The sequence below is a fragment of the Gorilla gorilla genome, chromosome 1 (assembly GCF_029281585.2).
Source record: "Gorilla gorilla gorilla isolate KB3781 chromosome 1, NHGRI_mGorGor1-v2.1_pri, whole genome shotgun sequence".
NCBI lineage: Eukaryota > Metazoa > Chordata > Mammalia > Primates > Hominidae > Gorilla > Gorilla gorilla.
Window position 1 is genome coordinate 172,742,119 of NC_073224.2, and position 21,025 is coordinate 172,763,143.

Consider the following 21,025-nt stretch of genomic DNA (forward strand, 5'->3'; position numbering starts at 1 on the left):
GCAGATGACATGACTGTATATTTAGAAAACCCCATCATCTCAGCCCAAAAACTCCTTACACTGATAAGCAACTTCAGCAAACTCTCAGGATACAAAATTAATGTGCAAAAATCAGAAGCATTCCTATACGCCAATAACAGGCAAACAGTGAGCCGAATCATGAGTGAACTCCCATTCACAATTGCTACAAAGAGAATAAAATAACTAGGAATACAACTTACAAGGGATGTGAAAGACCTCTTCAAAAAGAACTACAAACCACTGCTCAAGGAAATAAGAGAGGACACAAACAAATGGAAAAACATTCCATGCTCATGGGTAGGAAGAATCAATATCATGAAAACGGCCATATTGCCCAAAGTGATTTATAGATTCAATGCTATCCCCATCAAGCTACCATTGACTTTCTTCACAGAATTGGAAAAAACTACTTTAAATTTCATATGGAATCAAAAAAGAGCCCACATAGCCAAGACAATTCTAAGCAAAAAGAACAAAGCTGGAGGCATCACGCTATCTGACTTCGAACTATACTACAAGGTTACAGTAACAAAAACAGCAGGATACTGGTACCAAAACAGATATATAGACCAATGGAACAGAACAGAGACCTCAGAAATAACACCACACATCTACAACCATCTGATCTTTGACAAACCTGACAAAAACGAGCAATAGGGAAAGGATTCCCTATTTAATAAATTGTGTTGGGAAACTGGCTAGCCATATGCATAAGGCTGAAACTGGATCCCTTCCTGGCACCTTATACAAAAATTAACTCAAGATGGATTAAATACTTAAACATAAGACCTAAAACCATAAAAACCCTAGAAGAATACCTAGATAATACCATTCAGGACATAGGCATGGGCAAAGACTTCATGATGAAAACACTAAAAACAATGGCAACAAAAGCCAAAATTGACAAATGGGATCTAATTAAACTAAAGAGCTTCTGCACAGCAAAAGAAACTATCATCAAAGTGAACAGGCAACCTAGAGTATGGGAGAAAATTTTTGCAATCTACCCATCTGACAAAGGGCTAATATCCAGAATCTACAAGGAACTTAAACAAATTTACAAGAAAACAAACAAACCAACCCATCAAAAAGTGGGTGAAGGATATGAACAGACACTTCTCAAAAGAAGACATTTATGCGGCCAACAAACATATGAAAAAAAGCTCGTCATCACTAGTCATTAGAGAAATGCAAATCAAAACCACAATGAGATACCATCTCATGCCAGTTAGAAGGGCGATCATTAAAAAGTCAGGAAACAAGAGACGCTGGCAAGGCTGTGGAGAAATAGGAATGCTTTTACACTGTTGGTGGGAGTGTAAATGAGTTCAACCATTGTGGAAGACAGCATGGCAATTCCTCAAGGATCTAGGATCAGAAATACCATTTGGCCCAGCAATCCCATTGCTGGGTATATACCCAAAGGATTATAAATCATTCTACTATAAAGACACATGCACATGTATGTTTATTGCAGCACTGTTCACAATAGCAAAGATTTGGAACCAACCCAAATGCACATCAAAGATAGATTGGATAAAGAAAATGTGGCACACATACATCATTGAATACTATGCAGCCATAAAAAAGGATGAGTTCACGTCCTTTGCAGAGACATGGATGAATCTGGAAAGCATCATTTTCAGCTAACTAACACAAGAACAGAAAACCAAACACCACATGTTCTCACTCATAAGTGGGAGCTGAACAATGAGAACACACGGACACAAGGAGGGGAACATCACACACTGGGGCCTGTCAGGGGGTAGGAGGCTGGGGGAGGGATAGCATTAGGAGAAATTCCTAATGTAGATGACGGGTTGATGGGTGCAGCAAACCACCATGGCACATGTATGCCTATGTAACGAACCTGCATGTTCTGCACATGTATCCCAGAACTTAAAGTATAAGAAAAAAAAAGAGAAATCAGCATGCTAAATCAGCCAATACTAAAATTGTTTAGATATACAATTTGAATAAACTCCATGATCTAAGCCAAATTACCTATGATAACCCATCAGTTATCAGTGCTATGCACCTAAATTGGAGAAACAACTGGTATTCAAGAGGACATAAGTCCATTTTTAAGCATGGACTCATGGAGAACCAAGACAGTCACCTTGTCCTTCCAGAGTCCTTAAGGCTTTCATTATTAAAAGTTCTGCATTTCACGACTTGTAATGGAAAAGATAAAACGATCCAAATTAAATATGTTTGTGTGGTGACTTATAAACTACTAAAATAGTTATAAACAATATTTGGCTTGTCAAACCCATATTCCTGGGAAAACAATCAAAGCTTCAGGTACATTTGGCTACCTGATTGGACATTTAAATATTTATAAGGGATTTCATTCAATTGTCACTTTCAGTGCATGTTTTCTGGTTGTATGAAAGCTTTCCCATGCAAGAAGACTGATGTTATAATAGTAGATTATTATGCTGAAGTACATTTTTACATGGTTAAAAAAAGCTGTTTATGGTTCACTGAGGACAATCAACCCCTTCACAATCTAGAACCCAAAGAATGAATCTTTGGAAGTGAGAACATTAGAGAAAGACTGTCCTTGCCATCCACACTACAGCAAAACTTTGGGACCTTGAACTTTTGGTTTCAGAGGTCCCACAACTTTCATAATCTCACAACTGAGGAGGGTCCCTCCACACCCATTGGAACCCTTAAGGTAAAGCTAACCAGGACACCTTCTCCCAAGAAGACAGCGTCCTTAATGTGAACAGCTTATCCTAAAATCATGGATTAAGACTTCTCTCCTATCATGAGACTCTTAACTTTGAATATTTTTTTTCTTGCTTATGCCTCTATGAACAATAGAAGTGAAAAGGGGGTCTGTTATGTGTATATTATGGGGTATATGTTTATTTGTGAAGGATTTTGCAGCCAGCCTTATACATGGATAATGTTATACTTTGATGGATAAAAGATGAAGGCCCAATGCAGGTGAGAAATTTTAAGGGTTCATATATTGCCTCATAGTCAATCAGAAACAGAACATTGATTCATTCCTCTTAAGCCACATCATGGGCTAAAGAGAACATTGCCAGGAGGCCTTCACTCTTCTAGAAGGGCATCATTTGTTAGGTCTTTTTTCCATAGTTTGAAGTAAAAGAGGCACTGATTAGAAATGTATCCCTCATGATAGGTTCTATAGCAGATTCTACTGTAAAGCCTATGGTTACACAAAAAACTTTAAATTCTCTTGTGAAAGTCATGCGAAATAATAGAATTGGCCAAACCAAAAAGTATTGGCTAAACAGCTGCTGGCACTTATGATGTATGGAGAAAACATCGGGTATTATAGTGTTTCAGTTGTAGGGGATTAATGAAAAAAATCACTTAGTTAAGTGAGTAGACTCTTCATGTAGCTCATTCTTTGATCTATTTGATTTTAGATGGTTTGGTTTGGTTTATGAGGACCCTGGGTAAGGAACATAACCCAAACTCTTAGTATTATTCTCCCAATAGTCCTAATAGTAATCTCCCTGGTATGCTGTATTCTCTCAAAGGTTTTAAATGTTTACAAGCAGCCATCTCCAGAATGTCAAATGGTCTCTCTTCAACTGGAATAACAAGAGCTAAAAGAAATGTGTGACCATCAGGACACCATAACCTATGAATTACATGCTGAGAACAGAAACCCAAAATGATGGTAACTGAGAGTGGCACTGAGGCCCTAAGTTTTGGTCACACTGTCACCTAAGTGAGAACCTGACCAAAAAGGGGGATTTTTTTAAAAAACAAAATTATGGGAGGCCATTGTTTTGGACTGAGCTCATGCACTAGACTCCAACAGACCAAACCAAACCAAAATGGAGTTGTTCATGCTAAATGTGACATAGTCAAACTAAGACTTTAAGGAAACACATAGATCCTAGAACAGACCAGGTTTTGCTTTTCTCCTATAAACAGGATGTTCCAGCATAAGGAGGTACCTTCTACTCAGTCCTTGTTGCCACCTTACAGAACCCACTGTTCTACTGTTTCCCAGTGGGTTAAAGACCATATAAGTACATTTACAATGGTGATAGTGACATCAATGACTAAAGTTTTGGTCAGTCTCTCAAAATTGAGAAAATCACCAAAAGGGGGGAATTATTAAAGCAAACTAAATATGATCTGAGAAGGACTCCATACTTCTATATTCAAGTCCTTGTGGATAAACTGTAACCTAGCCTAATAGGCAGACAAGATTGAAAACCTAACTTAGTAGTATGTGCCCGTAACAATAGCTGAGTCTTGGCCAATCCCAGCAGCCATACTCCAACCACTCATAGACTGCTAAGTGTTCAAACTGTGTTCAAATAAGGCAAATGCCAATCCATAACCTATCCAGCTGTTTCTGTACCTCACTGCCGATTTCTATGTGTCACTTTTTTTTTTTGTCTATACATTTGCTCTGACCACAAGGCATCCCTGGAGTCTTTCTGGATCCGCTGTAATTCTGGGGGCTGCCCAATTCGTACATTCATTGCTCAATTAAACTCCTTTAAATTTAACTTGGCTGAAGTTTTTCTTTTAACACAAGGCAATTTGTGACTTCACCACTCTCAACAATCTAGGCACTGTAGGTGAATTTGAGGCACAATGGAAAACGCCGTGTAGTAAAGGAGATAAATGGGCTTTGATATCAGCTGTGTTTGACTCAGGGCTTAGTGTTCAGTGATTCTGGGCTGAGGACTTAGCCTCTTTAAGCCTCATTTAAGTCACCCGTAAAATAGGCCAGGAAGCTTTTCTGGCAGGGTCATTTTGAGGATTAAAGGAAAGACATTTGTAGAGAGTTTGGCATGGGTAAGTACTTATTAAACATTGTTCTTTTTATTTTCCTTTATCTGAATAAAAATGTTAACAGATTTTTCTAGTAAACAACTGAAATGACTCAATTTTGGTGATACATATACATGTAGTCTAAATCAGAAAACAGAAATTCTGCAAAAACCTACCCAGTTCGGAGTGATCTGTTAAATATCCCAATCAAAGAAAGAATTGACAACATAACAGCAAAGATGATCATTCCCAATAAAAGTCCAATGTCTCCTCTGTTGTCTAATGAAAGGAAAGAAAAATAATTTTAACCAAGCATTAGTCTTCATTTGATACCAGAATTACTATTCTCTTTACTCTGCTCAAAGCAAAGGTCTCAAAGGAGACAGGGTGGGGGGAAGCAAAATTAACCTTTACCTTGGGCCACAGAGTGACTGTTTATCCAGAGTGCACAACTACCCCAGGAAACAACTTTTTGTTTGAGAAATTTGGGCTACATGTATCTGATGTCAGTGGGTTTTTAGAAGTGCATCTCTGGCAAATGTGGTCGGCTTGTGCATGCAAATTTCATATAAATTCTTAGTGGTGAGCTTCATTTGGCTTGTCTGACACAGGTGAGAATTCCCAATTGCTGTAACAATGTCTAAAGCTGGTTACAATCCTACTGATTTTTTTAAACTTTTTGTGTGAGATAGAATGTGTGCAATTTGTCATCATTCTTCAAAATCTATTGCTCATGAAATTTTTCCTGCTGAGAAAGGACATCCACTTTACTTAGAACAATATACGTGATAAGAAAGAAATCATACACTGGCAAGTTAAGATAAAAATAAAAAATAAAAAAGAAATCAAAATTGCCTTTATCTTGCACTCACACTTAGTTAAAAAACAATGCTGGCTGGGCACAGTGACTCACGCCTGTAATCCCAGCACTTTGAGAGGCCGAGGTGGGAGGATCACTTGAGCTCAGAAGTTTGAGACCAACCTGGGCAACAAAGTGAGAACCCCATCTCTACAAAAATTACAAAAATTAGCTGGGTGTGGTGGCATGTGCCTGTAGTCCCCGCTGCTTGGGAGGCCAAGGTAGGAAGATGGCTTGAGCCTGGGAGGTGGAGGTTGCAGTGAGCTGAGGTCGTGCTGCTGCACTCCAGCCTGGGCGACAGAGCCAGACTGTGTCTCAAAAACAAACAAACAAACAAACAAAACCAATGCTTTTCTTGCATGTCAAAGTTGAGTTAATCTCCTAAAATATTTAAATAATTAATATAATTTATTCAACATATATTACCCACCAGGCTCATCATGCTTTCTCCCTGGTACATGAAAAAGCCCTATTTTCAAATATAGAAGATAGTTGAGGCATTACTTATCACATTGGAATTTGTTCTAGAGCCATGTTGGGTATTGGCTTCCCTTCCATCCTCCTTCCTCACTCCCTCCCTTCCTTCAGCAAACGTTTATTGGGTACTTACCATGTGGCAGACACTGTGTTTGCCCCACCCTAGCTATTTCACATACCGGGGTCTCCAGGCTGCCCAGCCCTCTTCTAAAGCCAATCAGCAGGCAGGAGTCTGAGTAACTCTAGCTCACTGCAAAATCTTGATGGGATATGAAATTAATGTTTTTCCAGGGCTAAAGAGCTATTTCTGACTATTTCAAGCAACTAATTGGGGGTACCGGCTGCCACACACCCTTGGGCATTAATCAGTGCCTGGAAGAGGATAGACAGCCCTCAAGTCAACACAGTGCTCGGCAAAGGGGTCTAAGCAGTAGAGCAGAATGACCAAGAGCGTGGCCTGATATACCTGGGTTTGAATTAAACTCTGCCTCTTATCAGCTCTGTGACCTTGGGGCATAATTATGAACTTGCTGAGTCTCAGGTTTTCTCTTTTGGAAAATAGAGATAATAATACTTATCTAACAGAGCTGCCATGAGTTCCTAACCTCCACTGATCCCACAGAAATATCAAGGTGTAGGTAGGTCTGTGTAGGCATCTATAATTAGGGAACTGTACTGAACCTAAGCACTTGGCTCGTAATTGATTGATAATTCAGAGTGCCCTTACCTTTCTTCATGTTTCTTTTTCTTTTTCTTCTTTTTCCTCTTTTTTTTTTTTTTCCTGAGACAGGGTCTTGCTCTGTTGCCCAGGCGGGAATGCAGTGGAGCTCACTGCAGCCTCTATCTCTGGTGCTCAATTTGATCCTCCCGCCTCAGCCTCCCAAGTAGCTGGGACTACAGGCACATGACACCACACCCATCTAATTTTTGTATTTTTTGTAAAAATGGGGTTTTGCCATGTTGTGCAGGCTGGTCTCAAACTCCTGGACTCAAGCAATCTGCCTGCCTTGGCCTCCCAAAGTGCTGGGATTACAAAATGTGAGCCACCATGCCTACCCACTTCATGTTTCTTTATGACACTTCACCACCACCTGACTTTTCTTCTTGTTTTGTTTGCTGTTTTTCTGCCCTGTCTGGCTAGAATAGAAGCTCCATGAAGACTGGGGCTTTGCTCATTGTTTTCACTGCTGATTCCCCAGTACCCAGAACAGTGCCTCATACACAGGAGTTGCTTAATGAATATTAAATAAATGAAGGTGCAAAGAATAGCAATACAACCTGCAAAAGTTCTTATACTATTCCTGCCTGATTTCTACATAAGGAGATAAATGGTCTGTCAGTGGTCAACGGTGAAATAGTCATGCCTAAAAGTTTTCAACTCGAAATTTCTATTTAGAGTTATGTTCACCCATTGTACAACCAGATCTCAATTTTTTTACGCCTAAAACGTTTAGGCAAGCTCATCAATACGATAATAGTCATGCTAACAACTAAAATGGGAGCTGGTTTGTATGAAAGAAAGAGCATAGACTCCAGGATATTGAAAGAAAAGGATTTGAATTTTAGTCTGTCACTTAGCAGCTCTATGACCTTGAAAAGTTTCCTCAACTACTCTAAGTTTCAGTTTCCTCATTATAAAATAGATGCGTAACACTTATCTCATGGGTTGTTTTAAAGATTGAAGAAGATGTCTAGACAAGTCCTAGCACAAGATAGGTAAGTAATTTGTTTTGAAAGAAGTTTTTGGGTCTTGAGCCCTAGCAGCTATTAAAATAAAAATGTGGCCAGGTGCGGTGGCTCACACCTGTAATCCCAGCACTTTGGGAGGCTGAGGTGGGTGGATCACCTGAGGTCAGGAGTTCAAGACCAGTCTGGCTAACATGGTGAAACCCGTCTCTACAAAAATGCAAAAATTAGCTGGGCATGATGGCGGATGCCTGTAATCCTAGCTACTCAGAAGGCTGAGGCAGCAGAATCGCTTGAACCTGGGAGGCGGAGGTTGAAGTGAGCCGAGATCGCACCATTGCACTCCAGCCTGGGTGACAGAACAAGGCTTCGTCTCAAAAAACAAAATAAAATAAATAAAAAATTTAAAAAATGTATACAATCGATTGCAAAAGCCGGCAAAATCCACCGAAGCCACTTCTTACATTCAGTTTTAAGCAGATCTTTGTACTTTGTCTATTATTTTCCTATGGAAGGCATAAGGCATATCTTATTGTCCAGAAACTTAACACCTGATGTGATTTTTTCAGTATGATGGGTTAAAATGGGCAATTACTAAAAGACTACTCAAAAAGCCTAAGTTGTATTTTCTTACCAGAAGTAAGGTGTCCTGTAGAGATGGAAGCAACTGTTAGCCCAGAATTCCATGTGTCATGTTGGAATGCTTTTGATGTGACCTGGGGAACTTAAACCAAAAGGAAAGAGCGTCAGTTTCTTACATTTTGCACTCTGCTTGCCAAATTTCCCAACAGAGTTTCTTCCCTTGTTTAGAGATGACTAAAGTAAACCAATAACTTTAATGGGCTTGAAGGGTGGAATAAAAGCAATGGTCTTCGAGTATGTGTCTTTTCTTCTTCTTTTTATTTAATTGGGTAAATCTCAAAGGAGGAAACACTGCAAGGGCAACTATAATCTATCTAGGTTGTAAAACTTCAAGGTGTGTCCACTAATTTCATGAGGCTTCTAGGCAGCAAATACCAAGGAGCTTTATTTTACTGAGCCAGAAAAAACGCATGATAACTAATCTCTATTTGATTCCTTGCAATTGATGGTGCAATAAGGTTCAGATTTCCTTGAGGGTCCCCAAGATGTGTCACTTTTGCCTTTGCACAATCTTTGGGATGCTGTTCACCTTCTCCTGGCTCCTCATAAGAAACCTAATTTTGGTTAGCAGGCACTTTGGTGTTGTAACACCTGGGTGGGATGTCACCAATGACTTCTCTCTGCTCTTTTCTTTTCCTGGCAGCCTGGTCTAGTTATAAAGTCTGTCAGGAAACTGCTAATGAATGATTCTGACCAGGGTGGGGTGAGCAACCCTGGTACCTAACTTTCAGTCTGAACTCAAAGGGGTCCTGGTGCAGCCTTGCCGGTCTCCACCCTCCTGATAATTAAAAGCTGACAGAAGTGACTTCAAGGACACAATTCTCCCAACTGGCAGAAGACATTTCTGAAGATGGCTCTAAGCCTTGGATCCCTGAGACTGCTTCAAGCCCTGCGTATTCCGTCACTCTGATTTCAGTGCTCAAATTTTTCTTTTAAAAAAATTACTTTTGGGGGCAGGGAGAAATCACAACTTGAGGCTGAGATATCACAGGCTTGTATAAGGAGTAGTGTGGCCCATGTGACTGTCTTTGAGAAAAGGGTCCTACATTTCCAATGAAAAGGTTTCTATGGGGCTTCAGAAATTTTTGAAAAAGGCTGGTCTGGCCAGACACAGTGGCTCATGCCTGTAATCTCAGCACTTTGGGAAGCCAAGGCAGGTGGATCACTTGAGGCCAGGAGTTGAGACCAGCCTGGGCAACATGGTGAAACCCTCTTTCTACTAAAAATACAAAAATTAGCTGGGTGTGGTGGTGTGTGCCTGTAATATCAGCTACTTGGGAGGCTGAGACAGGAGAATCACTTGAACCCGGGAGGTGGAGGCTGCAGTGAGTCTAGATCGTGCCATAGCACTCCGGCCTGGGTGACAGAGGGAGACTCCATTTCACAAAAAAAAAGAAAAAAGAAAAAAGGCTGCTCTGGGTGCAGGCATAAGCGTGAGGAGGGTAGTTTTCTGAGAACAATGGGTGAGGGATTTTAGAAGATGAAAACATCAGAAAAGCCAAAAGTTATTTCCTGTGTTTTTTGTCCTGGCTTCTCTACAGCAAGAGGAAAATGTTTCACCGGGAATTGTGACAAATCAGAAATTTTTTTTGGCTTCTCAATGCCTCGCTAAGTCTCTTTTGCTCCATGGGTATATGGTTCCACCAAACTCTGAGGGAACAAGGTTATGCCCTGATGGCCAACAGTCAGGTTTATTCATCTAAAGTGGTATCTTTACAGGCCAATGTTCATTTGCAGGGAGCTCACGCAGGAGTCTGAATCTCCATTATTTTGAAATTTTAAGAATAAAAATACTGGCCAGTTGCAGTGGCTCATGCCTGTAATCCCAGCACTTTGGGATGCTGAGGGGGGTGTCAGGACTTCAAGATCAGCCTGGCCAATATGGTGAAACCCCATCTCTACTAAAAATACAAAAATTAGCCAGGCACGGTGGCAGGTGCCTATAGTCCCAGCTACTCGGGAGGCTGAGGCAGGAGAATCACTTGAACCCAGGAGGCAGAGGTTGCAGTGAGCTGAGATCACACCACTGCACTCCGGCCTGGGCAACAGAACAAGACTCCATCTCAAAAAAAAAAAAAAAAAAGAGTAAAAATACTACATTAAAAGGTAACACAATTTTCAATTTAGCAAAATCATGGGCTTATAGCATATGCTGCTGTAGTATTTTTGTTTTCACTTTTATTATTTTAAAATTAGCATTTTTAATTTAAAAGTAATATATGGTGTTGTTGGCTTTTAATACAGGTTAATGTAATTCTGTTGTATAAACTACAGGTAGTTATTGGCAATGAAACTTCATTCAGTTATTAATTTGCATCATATAAAAACAATTTTCATATCTGACTAGGGTTTTATTAGCCCTAACAGGGAATAAATACAATCTTCCTTTAGAGTCTATTTGTTATCATAGTTCCAAATCAAACAGGTGCATTAAATTAAAGTCACTTATAAGAGGTGCTTAATCCTCAGAGGGAAATTTCACAAGGAATCAGTTATCTAAAATAAGACAATTTATAAACAAAATTGTCAGAGAAGAAATCAAGCCAATGTTAGACATAGGACTGAAACAAAGCTATGTAGATTACATTCTTCATGGAATACTGCCACCACGTGGCTACGTCATTTCTTTTTAAATTATACTTAACATCTTTGACTGTAAAAGCGATAATTAAAGTACAGAAAAATTTTCAACAGAAGAAATTAAAAGGAGAAAAAAAGAACCATCCCTAATCCCATCCTTTTAATCCACCTGCTATTAGTGCTTTATGGTATTTGCAAGTATTTTAACATACAAAAGCATTCGCAAACACAGAATCTCACACACACACATGCACACACACACACGCACACACACACACACACACAGCCTTTATGACTGGAAACTGTTTTTTATATCAGTTCCGTCATCAGTGCATTGCCTAATTTGCTAAAAAAAAAAAAACCTCATGATATTTGGTGTTTGTGGTGTTACGTCCATAATGAGACAGTTCCATCCTTGCAACAGAATATTAACTTATGCCTATTAATCTCACAGGACATACTTGAATATACTAAAAAAATCCAAATTATCTTTAATTTGGGAAGAATTTTTATATAACTTGTACACACTGGCATCAAACTTTAGTCTTACAAGAAGACAATGTGCCTGTGGGAATTTAGAGTGATCTCAAACGAGAAATATGGTTTCTTATTATTGGACAAAATTTAAAGCATAACAACTATATTTTTTGGCCTACCAAAACACCAGGCTAGTTTAATCAAATCCACTCAAAAGGACCTGGTTTTAGCAATAATGTATTCCATCTGTATCTTAAGGATGATGCCAAATCATCACCTCAGCTCTTCTTTCTACATCAACCGTACTAGTCTGTTTTCACACTGCTATGAAGACATAATCAAAACCGGATTTTTTTTTCTTTAAGACAGAATCTCCCTCTGTTGCCCAAGCTGGAGTGCAGTGGCATGATCCTGGCTCACTGCAACTTCTGCCCCCTGGGTTCTAGCAATTCTCCTGTCTCAACCTCCCAAGTAACTGGGATTACAGGAGCATGCCACCACGCGTGGCTTTTTTTTTTTTTTTTTTTTTTTTTTTTGGTATTTTTAGTAGAGACAGGATTTCACCGTATTGGTCAGGCTGGTCTCGAACTCCTGACCTCAGGTGATCCGCCTGCTTCAGCCTCCCAAAATGCTGGGATTACAGGTGTGAGGCACCACACCTGGACAAAACTGGGAAATTTATAAAGAAGAGAATTTTAATTGACTCACAGTTCCACATGTCTGGGGAGGCCTCAAGAAACTTATAATCATGGTGATCGGGGAAACAGGCATGTCTTACATGACAACAGGCCAGAAAAGTGCCAAGCAAAGGGGGAAAAGCCCCTTATAAAACCATCATATCTCATGAGAACTTACTATCACACGAACAGCATGAGTGCAACTGCCCCCACCATTCAATTACCTCCCACGACTCATGGGGATTATGGGAACTACAATTCAAGATGAGATTTGGGTGGAGACACAGCCAAACCATATCATCAACCATGGGGCAAAGTGTGTTTTGTCATCCTTTTAAAGTGACCATTTAATGAGTATTAATTGTGTCACAGGTAACATGCTAAACTTTACATGTTTTCTCTCATTTAATCCTCACAACAACCCAATCACACAGACAATATTATTATCCTCATTATACGGATAAGGAAACAAAAGAGTAGAAAGGATTAATAACTTGCTCAAAGTCACCTAGGTAGAGGGTGAAGAGTGGAAATTCCCATCCAGTTCTGACATGTAGTTTGTGCTGGTCACTGATCTCATTAAATTAATAACCTCACTTCCACAGCAGGATGGCTCAGGGTGGGCAGCAGAGTCAGCCCTGCAAGCAGCCTCTCCCAGGATGAGACTTAGCATTGCTCCACTGAGGACTCGCCATGGTGTGTTGGGGCTGCCTGGCCTTGTGGGGCTCTGGACCCCACAAGCCCTACTGTGCTAACCCATTTAGCACTGATGCTTTAAATCTTCTAGCGTAGAGTTATTTTCTTCTTAAAACCGACTACTTTCCTTTATTACACAAGTAATACATGCTAATTACAGGATGCTTGAAAAGTATAGAAGGGTACGGAGAAGATAATACAATTTTATATTTGTTTGCAAACTAGAAACTATTATTTAAAAAAATATGTTAACAGTCTTTTGTGTATGTTGGTAGCCTAGTGGAGATCACACTCTTTATAAATGTTTTGTCTTGCCTTTTTTATTCAAATTTTTTTTTTTTTTTGAGACAGAGTCTCACACCATCACCCAAGCTAGAGTGCAGTGGTGTGATCTTGGCTCACTGTAACCTCTGCCCCCTGGGCTCAAGCTATCCTCCAGCCTCAGCCTCCTGAGTAGCTGGAATTACAGGTGCACACTACCATGCCCAGCTAATTTTTGTACTTTTAGTAGAGATGAGGTCTTGCTGTGTTGGCTAGGCTGGTCTGAAACTCCTGACCTCAGGTGATCTGCCTGCCTTGGCCTCCCAAAGTGCTAGAATTAAGGTGTGAGCCACCACACCCAGCCTTATTCAATATTACTTAATAAAAATTTCCTCATTTTATTAAAAATTGTTCAAAACATCATGCTATGGGTAGTTAATGTTTCATCATGTTTTACTGTATTTATTCAATCTTACCCCTGTTGAGAAACTGTATAGCTAGGTGGTTTCAAACACCAACTGCAGACTAAAACGAAACTCAGTCCAAGTCCTGGCTCTACTAGATGGAGTTCCATGGCCCTGGGCAAATTGCTTAACCTCTCAGTGACTCAGTTTCTTCATTTGTAAAATTAGATAAAAGCAGTGAGGTCATGAGGTTTGATGAGACAGTTCATATCAAGCACTTAGTACCATGTTTTACACAAATAAAACCTTAATAAGCACTAATTATTGCTATTGTTGAACTTTTAGACTGGTTCCAAATTCTTACTATTATAATTAGGTTTTGGATGTATATCATTGTACATAAATTTCCTTCCACTGATTATTTCTTAAGGCCAGATCTCTACAAGAGGAATTACTGAGCCAAAGGGTATAGACATCTCTCTAAGGTTTCTTTATTTACTTTTGCGCTTGCCAATCTTGATGTCAAAGCCACACTAACCAAGGCTTGCATCATAAAGGCTTTGATTAGAGCAGACATGTGGACTTTTCTGGACCTTTCAGGGGTTCTAGATATTCAAGAAAGAGGAGTCATATTAAAGGAGACAAAGGATGTGTTTTTTTTTAAATCATTGGAGATTCGCCCCCACCCTCCCTCCTATTTTTCTCAAAACACAAATACCTCCTTTTGGTTTCTCTCTTTCGAATCTTCTTTTAATAATTCAGCTGTTTCACAGCACTTAAGTGCCATTTCTCCAAGCCAGGCCAGTTTAGCTCTGTGGTCAGAATTCAACATTATCGGGCCAAGGGTAAAGAGTTGAGTATGTCAATTAGCAAGGCAAAACTAATGCCAACATATCAAATAGGCACCAGAAGCCCAGGGCAGGGAAAACGGTGTGTCAGAACAAACTCATTACCACACCTTGAAAAACAAGTCAAGCAATGAATCATTTAGTGGATTATAGTGTCAGCGGTGTATATAAGGGTAGCAGGGTACACACAGACATATTCAAGGGTTTATCTTCCTTCTTATATTCCTGGGCTTTAGGTACTTGGTACGTAGGGAGAAGGTAAGAAATCTACATATGGCAGTTACATTGTTAAAAAGAAAGAATAAGAGGAGGAAAAGGCAAAAAGCAGTAGCCACCCAGGAAATTTTCCTAAATGACAAGGACCATACAGAGAAGGTCTGATGTCAAAGTGTAGCAAAACTCTATATGAAAGAATGGACAGCTTCCAAGTCTACACAGTGGCCAACAGATTCCTCAGAAGTACACCCTTGCTCTCCAGGCATAGCATCTTCCAATCTGTATAGTCTAGCAGACATTTGCCATTTTTTATTTGCCCAGCACTAGGATATACTTCTTTGTGGGCATCCTAAAAAAGCTGAGAGGCAGTAGGGCTACAAGCAAATGGCCTAAACCTCGCCAACCAGATGCCCCCTCCCCTAACACCCAGGCTGTGAATGTTGAAGGATTGACATAGGGCTTCCAGAAACCACTTAGAATCCAATGTGGGCACCATAGCTGTATCCACGGTATAGTGACAGTGGCACCAGGGCAGGCAGTGGCAGTGATCAGCGTCAGCTGCAGGGTCCTCGCCAGACTTTTCCTAGGCTGTGATTTTGGCTGTGGTTCTGGGTCCTGCTCTCACTCGGATCCTGTTCATGCCCATTTTGCCAGGCTTTCTACTGATTTTCAGCTACCTTTCTAATAATTCTCTTTCTGCTTAAGATAACCAGCCTTGATTTATTTTGCTTACACCTAATCATCCTGACTAGTAAAAACTGCAATTGGTGGTAGTGGTTGGGGAGGTAGGGAGATGTAGTAGGACAAATAATGGCATCATAAAGATGTCCGTGTCCTAATCCCTGGAATCTGTGAACAGGTTACTATAATATTACGAAGTACATATTTTGTCTTCATCCTGGTTTTCTGGCATACAAGTCCTAAAATCCTTAGAATGCCCAAAGTGGTAACGGTCATTTTGTATGCTAATGAGTTGACTAGTGGCTGGCCGCCCCTATGTAGTTTCAGGATGGGGGTTGTTCAGAGGAAAGATCAAGGCACGATTAGAAGGTTGGGATTTTTCAACCCATCCCCAACCTCCCAGAGGGGAGAGGGGATGAAGATTAAGTTGATCACCAATGGCCAATGGTTTAATCAATCATGCTTATGTAATGAAGCCTCCAAAAAAACCCAAAGGCCTAAGTTCTAGGAGCTTCAGGATAGCTGAACACATGGAAGTTCCTGGCAGGTGACGCACCTGGAAAGCTTATGGAAGCTCCATGCCCCTCCCCACATGCCTTGCCCACTGCATCTCTTCCATCTGGCTGTTCGACTGTATCCTTTGTAATGCTGTTTATCATAAACCAGTTATCATAAGTGTTTTCCCAAGTTCTGTGGGGCATCCTAGCAAATTGATCAAATCTGAAAAAAAGATCAGGAAACAAACTCTAATTTATAGCCAATCAGATGGAAGTATAGGTAACCACCTATTACTTGAGACTGGCATCTGAGGTGGGAGTTGTAGGATCTGACACTATGTCTAGGCAGATAGTGTCAGAGTGAATTGACTTGGAGGACACCCAGCTGGTGTCCCTCAAAGAATCTGCCAGATAATTTGTTGCTGAGGGGGAGAAATCCCCATACACATGTTGGTAATCAGAGGTCACAGAAGTGACCTGTGTTGTGAAAGTACTATATAGCAAGAGAAATTGAGTATGTTCTTTCTACTCAGTTACCTTATAAGGCAAAGGGGAATTGAGAGGAAGTGGCTATCCTAGATTACATGGTGGATCTGGTAAAATCACAAGAGTTCTTATAAGCAGAAGGGAGAAGGTTGAGAGTCAGAGAAAGAGATGGGAAGATGCTATGTTTCTGGCTTTGAAAATGAAGGATGGAGCCATGAGCTGAGGAATGTAGGCAGCCTCTAGAATATAGAAAAAGCAATGAAACTGATTCTGTCCTGTAGCCTCCAGAAGGAACATAACACTATTGACACCCTGATTTCAGCCCAGTGGTTGTGATTTTGGATTTCTCACCTCCAGAACTATAAGATAATAAATTCATGTTGCTTTAAGCTATCAAGTTTGTGATGATTTGTGACAGTAGTAATAGGAAACTAATATAGAAGATGATGACTTCAAGAAAAAGCATAATCATAGGCCAGGCATGGTGGCTCCTGCCTGTAAGCCCAGCACTTTGGGAGGCCAAGGTGGGCAGAATTCTTGAGTCCAGGAGTTCAAGACCAACTTGGCAAACATGGTGAAACCCTGTCTCTACAAACAAAAAAAAAAAAAAAAAGAAAGAAAAAAAATTAGCTGGGTATGGTGGTGCATGCCTGTAGTTCCAGGTACTTGAAAGGCCAAGGTGAGAGGATTGTTTGAGCCCAGATCTTATGAGCTGAGATCACACCACTGCACTCCAGCCTGGGTGACAGAGAGAGACCCTGTCTAAAAAAGAAGGGAGGAAGGAAGGGAGGAAGGAAGGAAGGAAGGAAGGATGGAAGGAAGGAAGGAAGGAAAAAGAAAGAAAGAAAGAAGGAAAGAAAGAAAGAAAGAAAGAAAGAAAGAAAGAAAGAAAGAAAGAAAGAAAGAAAGAGAAAGGAAGATCTTTGTTCTGTAGTAATAGGTTGCAAACTTCAGGGAGATTATGGAACTCTTCTGAATTGTTTCCTATTCTGCAGAAACTTGGTGGTTTATCAGAGGCAGGACCTGAAGAAAGTTAAACCCAAATGAAAAGTCTAAAGTGATTAGAATTTCAAGAAACACCATGTCTGTTTAACATGGGTTATTAACCAAGAGTCTACAAGTTCAGAACCCATCTCTATGTGGACAATTCACAAATCTCTAATTACACATAATAAAATGTTTGAAAAATACATTCTGTGTGTCATCATCTAATTTGCATTATATTTAATAGCACTGATATTTAGTTCCATTAACATAATATTTGCTTTTTCCCTTTTAGCCACTTAAAAACCTGAAAAATTAATGAGCATCTTCAAGGAGTCACTGGTAGTGCAACAACCAATACTGTTTTGTGAGAGGAAAGCAAAATATTGTTTAATATCTTGCTCATACTTGCCTTCCTCTGGAAAACTGTCAAAAAAAAAAAAAAGAGTAATATGAGTTCTCTGGGAAACTTTTCTATGGCAAGCAGCAATTCAAGCAAGTTAATTAGTCATCGTGAAATGTGACTGCCCTTCCCTCAGGTCTTTAACCTGTTATTAAAGGGATTATAGAACCTGTGTCTTTTCTTCGTTAAAAAGGGATCTATATTACAATGCAGAATTGAAAAAGATTCCTGGCTAGCCATTGTTGTTTCAGCTTTTTTAAGTCAGTAGTAGCAAATTTAGACTACTGACTTATACATTTTCAGTGTTGGTTTTCTACAATGACAAATTGTCTTTTCCCCTTTGGGGCTCTTTCCACGCTGCTGAAAGACCCCAGGATAACAGTGCCTATCAAGGTTGGTGGATCAGAAGCTCTAACTTCAGCAGCTCTCAGCGGTTCTCATAATCTCAGCTGAAACCTCACATCCAGAGACAGGGTGAGTTCTAGGCAGAAGAGGGTCATGTGTGATGTGATGGTTAATTACGACAACACTCCTATATCCTGTGCTTTGGGGGGTTCCTGTAATGCCCAGGTGGGCTGGGGTGGTCAGTGACTCAGGAGAAATAGGAAACAGAGAGGTGACCAGATAGTACTAGAGATAATGGCCTAAGATTCTCACATTCCCACCCTTTTCTGTCCCCCAAACCACTACTACTAAGGCGATGGTGATACAAACAGCAAACAGGAAAATACTGAATAAATGAGGGTGGTTCCCTGGCAGAGGTCCCACCCTCAAGCTTGGAAACCCACAGCCCTAAATAGAAGCAGGCATTCTTGTTTTTGTGCTCAAAAGTTGCCTTTTGGCCTGCTATGCCCCACTATCCTGTACCCACATAAACTCCAGACCCCAGGTTCCAGAAGCAGACAGAGAGATAAATAGAAGAGCAGAAGAATGGCAGAATGGCTTGGCAGAGAAGGAGAGAAGAAAAGGAGCATCTGAATGCTGAGAGAAGTTCCGCTGGGGACAATCAGAGAGGAGATCGGCCGCTGGACAGCCAACTCCAGGGGAAGATCATCTTCCCACTCTATCCCCCTTCCAGCTCCCTATCTATCCCACTAAGAGCCACCTCCACCACTCAATAAAACCCCCACATTCATCCTTCAAATCTGTGTGTGACCTGATTCTTCCTGGACACTGGACAAGGACCTGGGTACCAAGAGGGCACTGAGCTGGTTAACAGTTAAGCTGTCTGCAGACAGCAAAGCTAAAATAGTGCACTGTAACACATTCCCACTTGGGCTTTGGGAGTCACAGGCATCCACCCCTAGATGTTACTGTGGGGCTGGAGCCCCAAGGTGCTCACCCCAGCTCCTGCACCTGTCCATCTGTGTGCTCCCCCTCCCATAAGGGGTTTGAGCATGTGCCTTGGCAGAAGAGATGAGCCACATGATATGCGACAGGAGTCAGGGAACTCTCCCGTTTCAATGGCTTGGGCAATCATATCCACACCGCCTTTCTGTCCACATTTTCTGTCCATTCCCTATGTTGTCTTTTATGATGACACTTCCTTCTCTTAAAGAGTATGTCTGACCTCTACAGCAATGGATTTTACGCTTCACTGCAGAAGTATCACTTGGCAAAGGGCTCAGGAATCTGTACTTTAAGAAGTGCCCAAGCATTCAGGCCAGGCACAGTGGCTCGTGCTTGTAATCCCAGCACTCTGGGAGGCCAAGGCAGGGGGATCATTTGAGGTCAGGAGTTCGAGACCAGCCTGGCCAACATGACGAAACCCTGTCTCTACTAAAAATGCAAAAAAAATAGCCAGGTGTGGTGGTACATGTCTGTAGTCCCAGCTACTTGAGAGGCTGAGGCAGGAGAATTGCTTGAACCCAGGAGGCGGAGGTTGCAGTGATCTGAGATGGTGCACTACACTCTAGCCTGGGTGACAGAGCGAGACTGTATCAAAAAAAAAAAGTGCCCAAGCATTCTTAATGTAGATTGTCCACAGACCCTACTATGAGAAACAGTGCTTTCTAGATAGCCCATAACTAGCTGGTAAAGCACATGATGAATTGCCCATGATGGTCCTGTCTTGGCTAAGGCTGCCTTTTTTACCTATCCTTTATCCTCATCTCAGACTGCCCCTTCCTTACCTATCCTATCAGAAACCTCCTATAGTACTATGGTTTCATTCTCATCATCTACCGCAAATCTGCTTCCACATCTTGTATTCAAGCCAAAGTAGCAGTAGTCAATAGTATCTTCTGGTTCTTTTCTCATGCGTTTGCATTTCCATAACAAACACTGCATTAGAAATGAAGCTCTGTTGGCATAGTTTTATTACTAGCTAATGTGTAGAGAATGATTTTGTTTCACAGGCGGATGCAGGACCCTCCTAGGTCTCTTAGGAAGGAGACTAGCAGAGCTATAAATAACATGGGTGCTGGAATCCCATAGCCTGAGTTAGACCCTGGCTCTACTGTTTACCAGCCTTGTAATGTTTGACAAAACTGCTTGGGCCATATGGTTTCATCTGTGCAACTGGGATAATAATTATACTCCTTTTGTAGAGCTGCAGTGATAAATAAAGAACAATTCACATGTAAAATGCTTATCAAAATGCCCAACACTTAGTAAGCATCCAATAAATGTTAGCTATTATTATTTATTATCCTGAAGTCACCCTGGGATTCAGTCTGTTAATTGGCCTCTTGCTATTATATCAGATAGAATAAATGGGTATTCTGGAGGATTGATTTTCTTTTTCAGTATAAGGCTTTGTTTGTCCTATTAAAGTCTAAATACTCTAAGTAAGAAAAAGAGAATAAGTCATTAAACTTGATTATAAGTGAGTTGGTTTGGTTCATTTTTGAGATCAGGTTTTTTTTTTTTTTGAGACGGAGTCTCGCTCTGTCGCCCAGGCTGGAGCGCAGTGGCGCGATCTCGGCTCACTGCAAGCTCCGCCTCCCGGGTTCGAGCCATTCTCCTGCCTCAGCCTCCAGAGTAGCTGGGACTACAGGCACCCGCCACCGCGCCCGGCTAATTTTTTTTTTTTTGTATCTTTTAGTAGAGACAGGGTTTCACCGTGTTAGCCAGGACGGTCTCGATCCTCTGACCTCGTGATCTGCCCGCCTCGGCCTCCCAAAGTGCTGGGATTACAGGCGTGCGCCACCGTGCCCGGCCGAGACCAGGTTTTTAATGGCCAAGCCAGGCACTATTCAGAGGGAAAGCAACGGAAAAAAATAAGAATGCCGAGGCTGCCGGACAAGCCATACCCACTTCAGGATTTGTCCTCTGGTCTTAGCTGGGCAGAATTTTGCAAACACATTGTATTGAGATGAATCAATTCAGTAATACACATGTCAGAAT

General features: G+C 41.0%; 1 protein-coding gene across 1 annotated transcript in view; it reads right to left on the bottom strand.

Annotated features, from left to right (window-relative positions):
- IL23R (interleukin 23 receptor) overlaps positions 1-21,025 on the bottom strand; it is a 122,676-nt gene that overhangs the window by 16,196 nt on the left and 85,455 nt on the right. Inside the window, exons 8-9 of the mRNA XM_055350436.2 lie at positions 8,460-8,549; positions 4,980-5,082 (exon numbers count right to left, since the gene is read on the bottom strand). Of these exons, the coding sequence (XP_055206411.1) occupies positions 4,980-5,082; positions 8,460-8,549 (193 nt within the window). The remainder of the gene's footprint in view (positions 1-4,979; positions 5,083-8,459; positions 8,550-21,025) is intronic.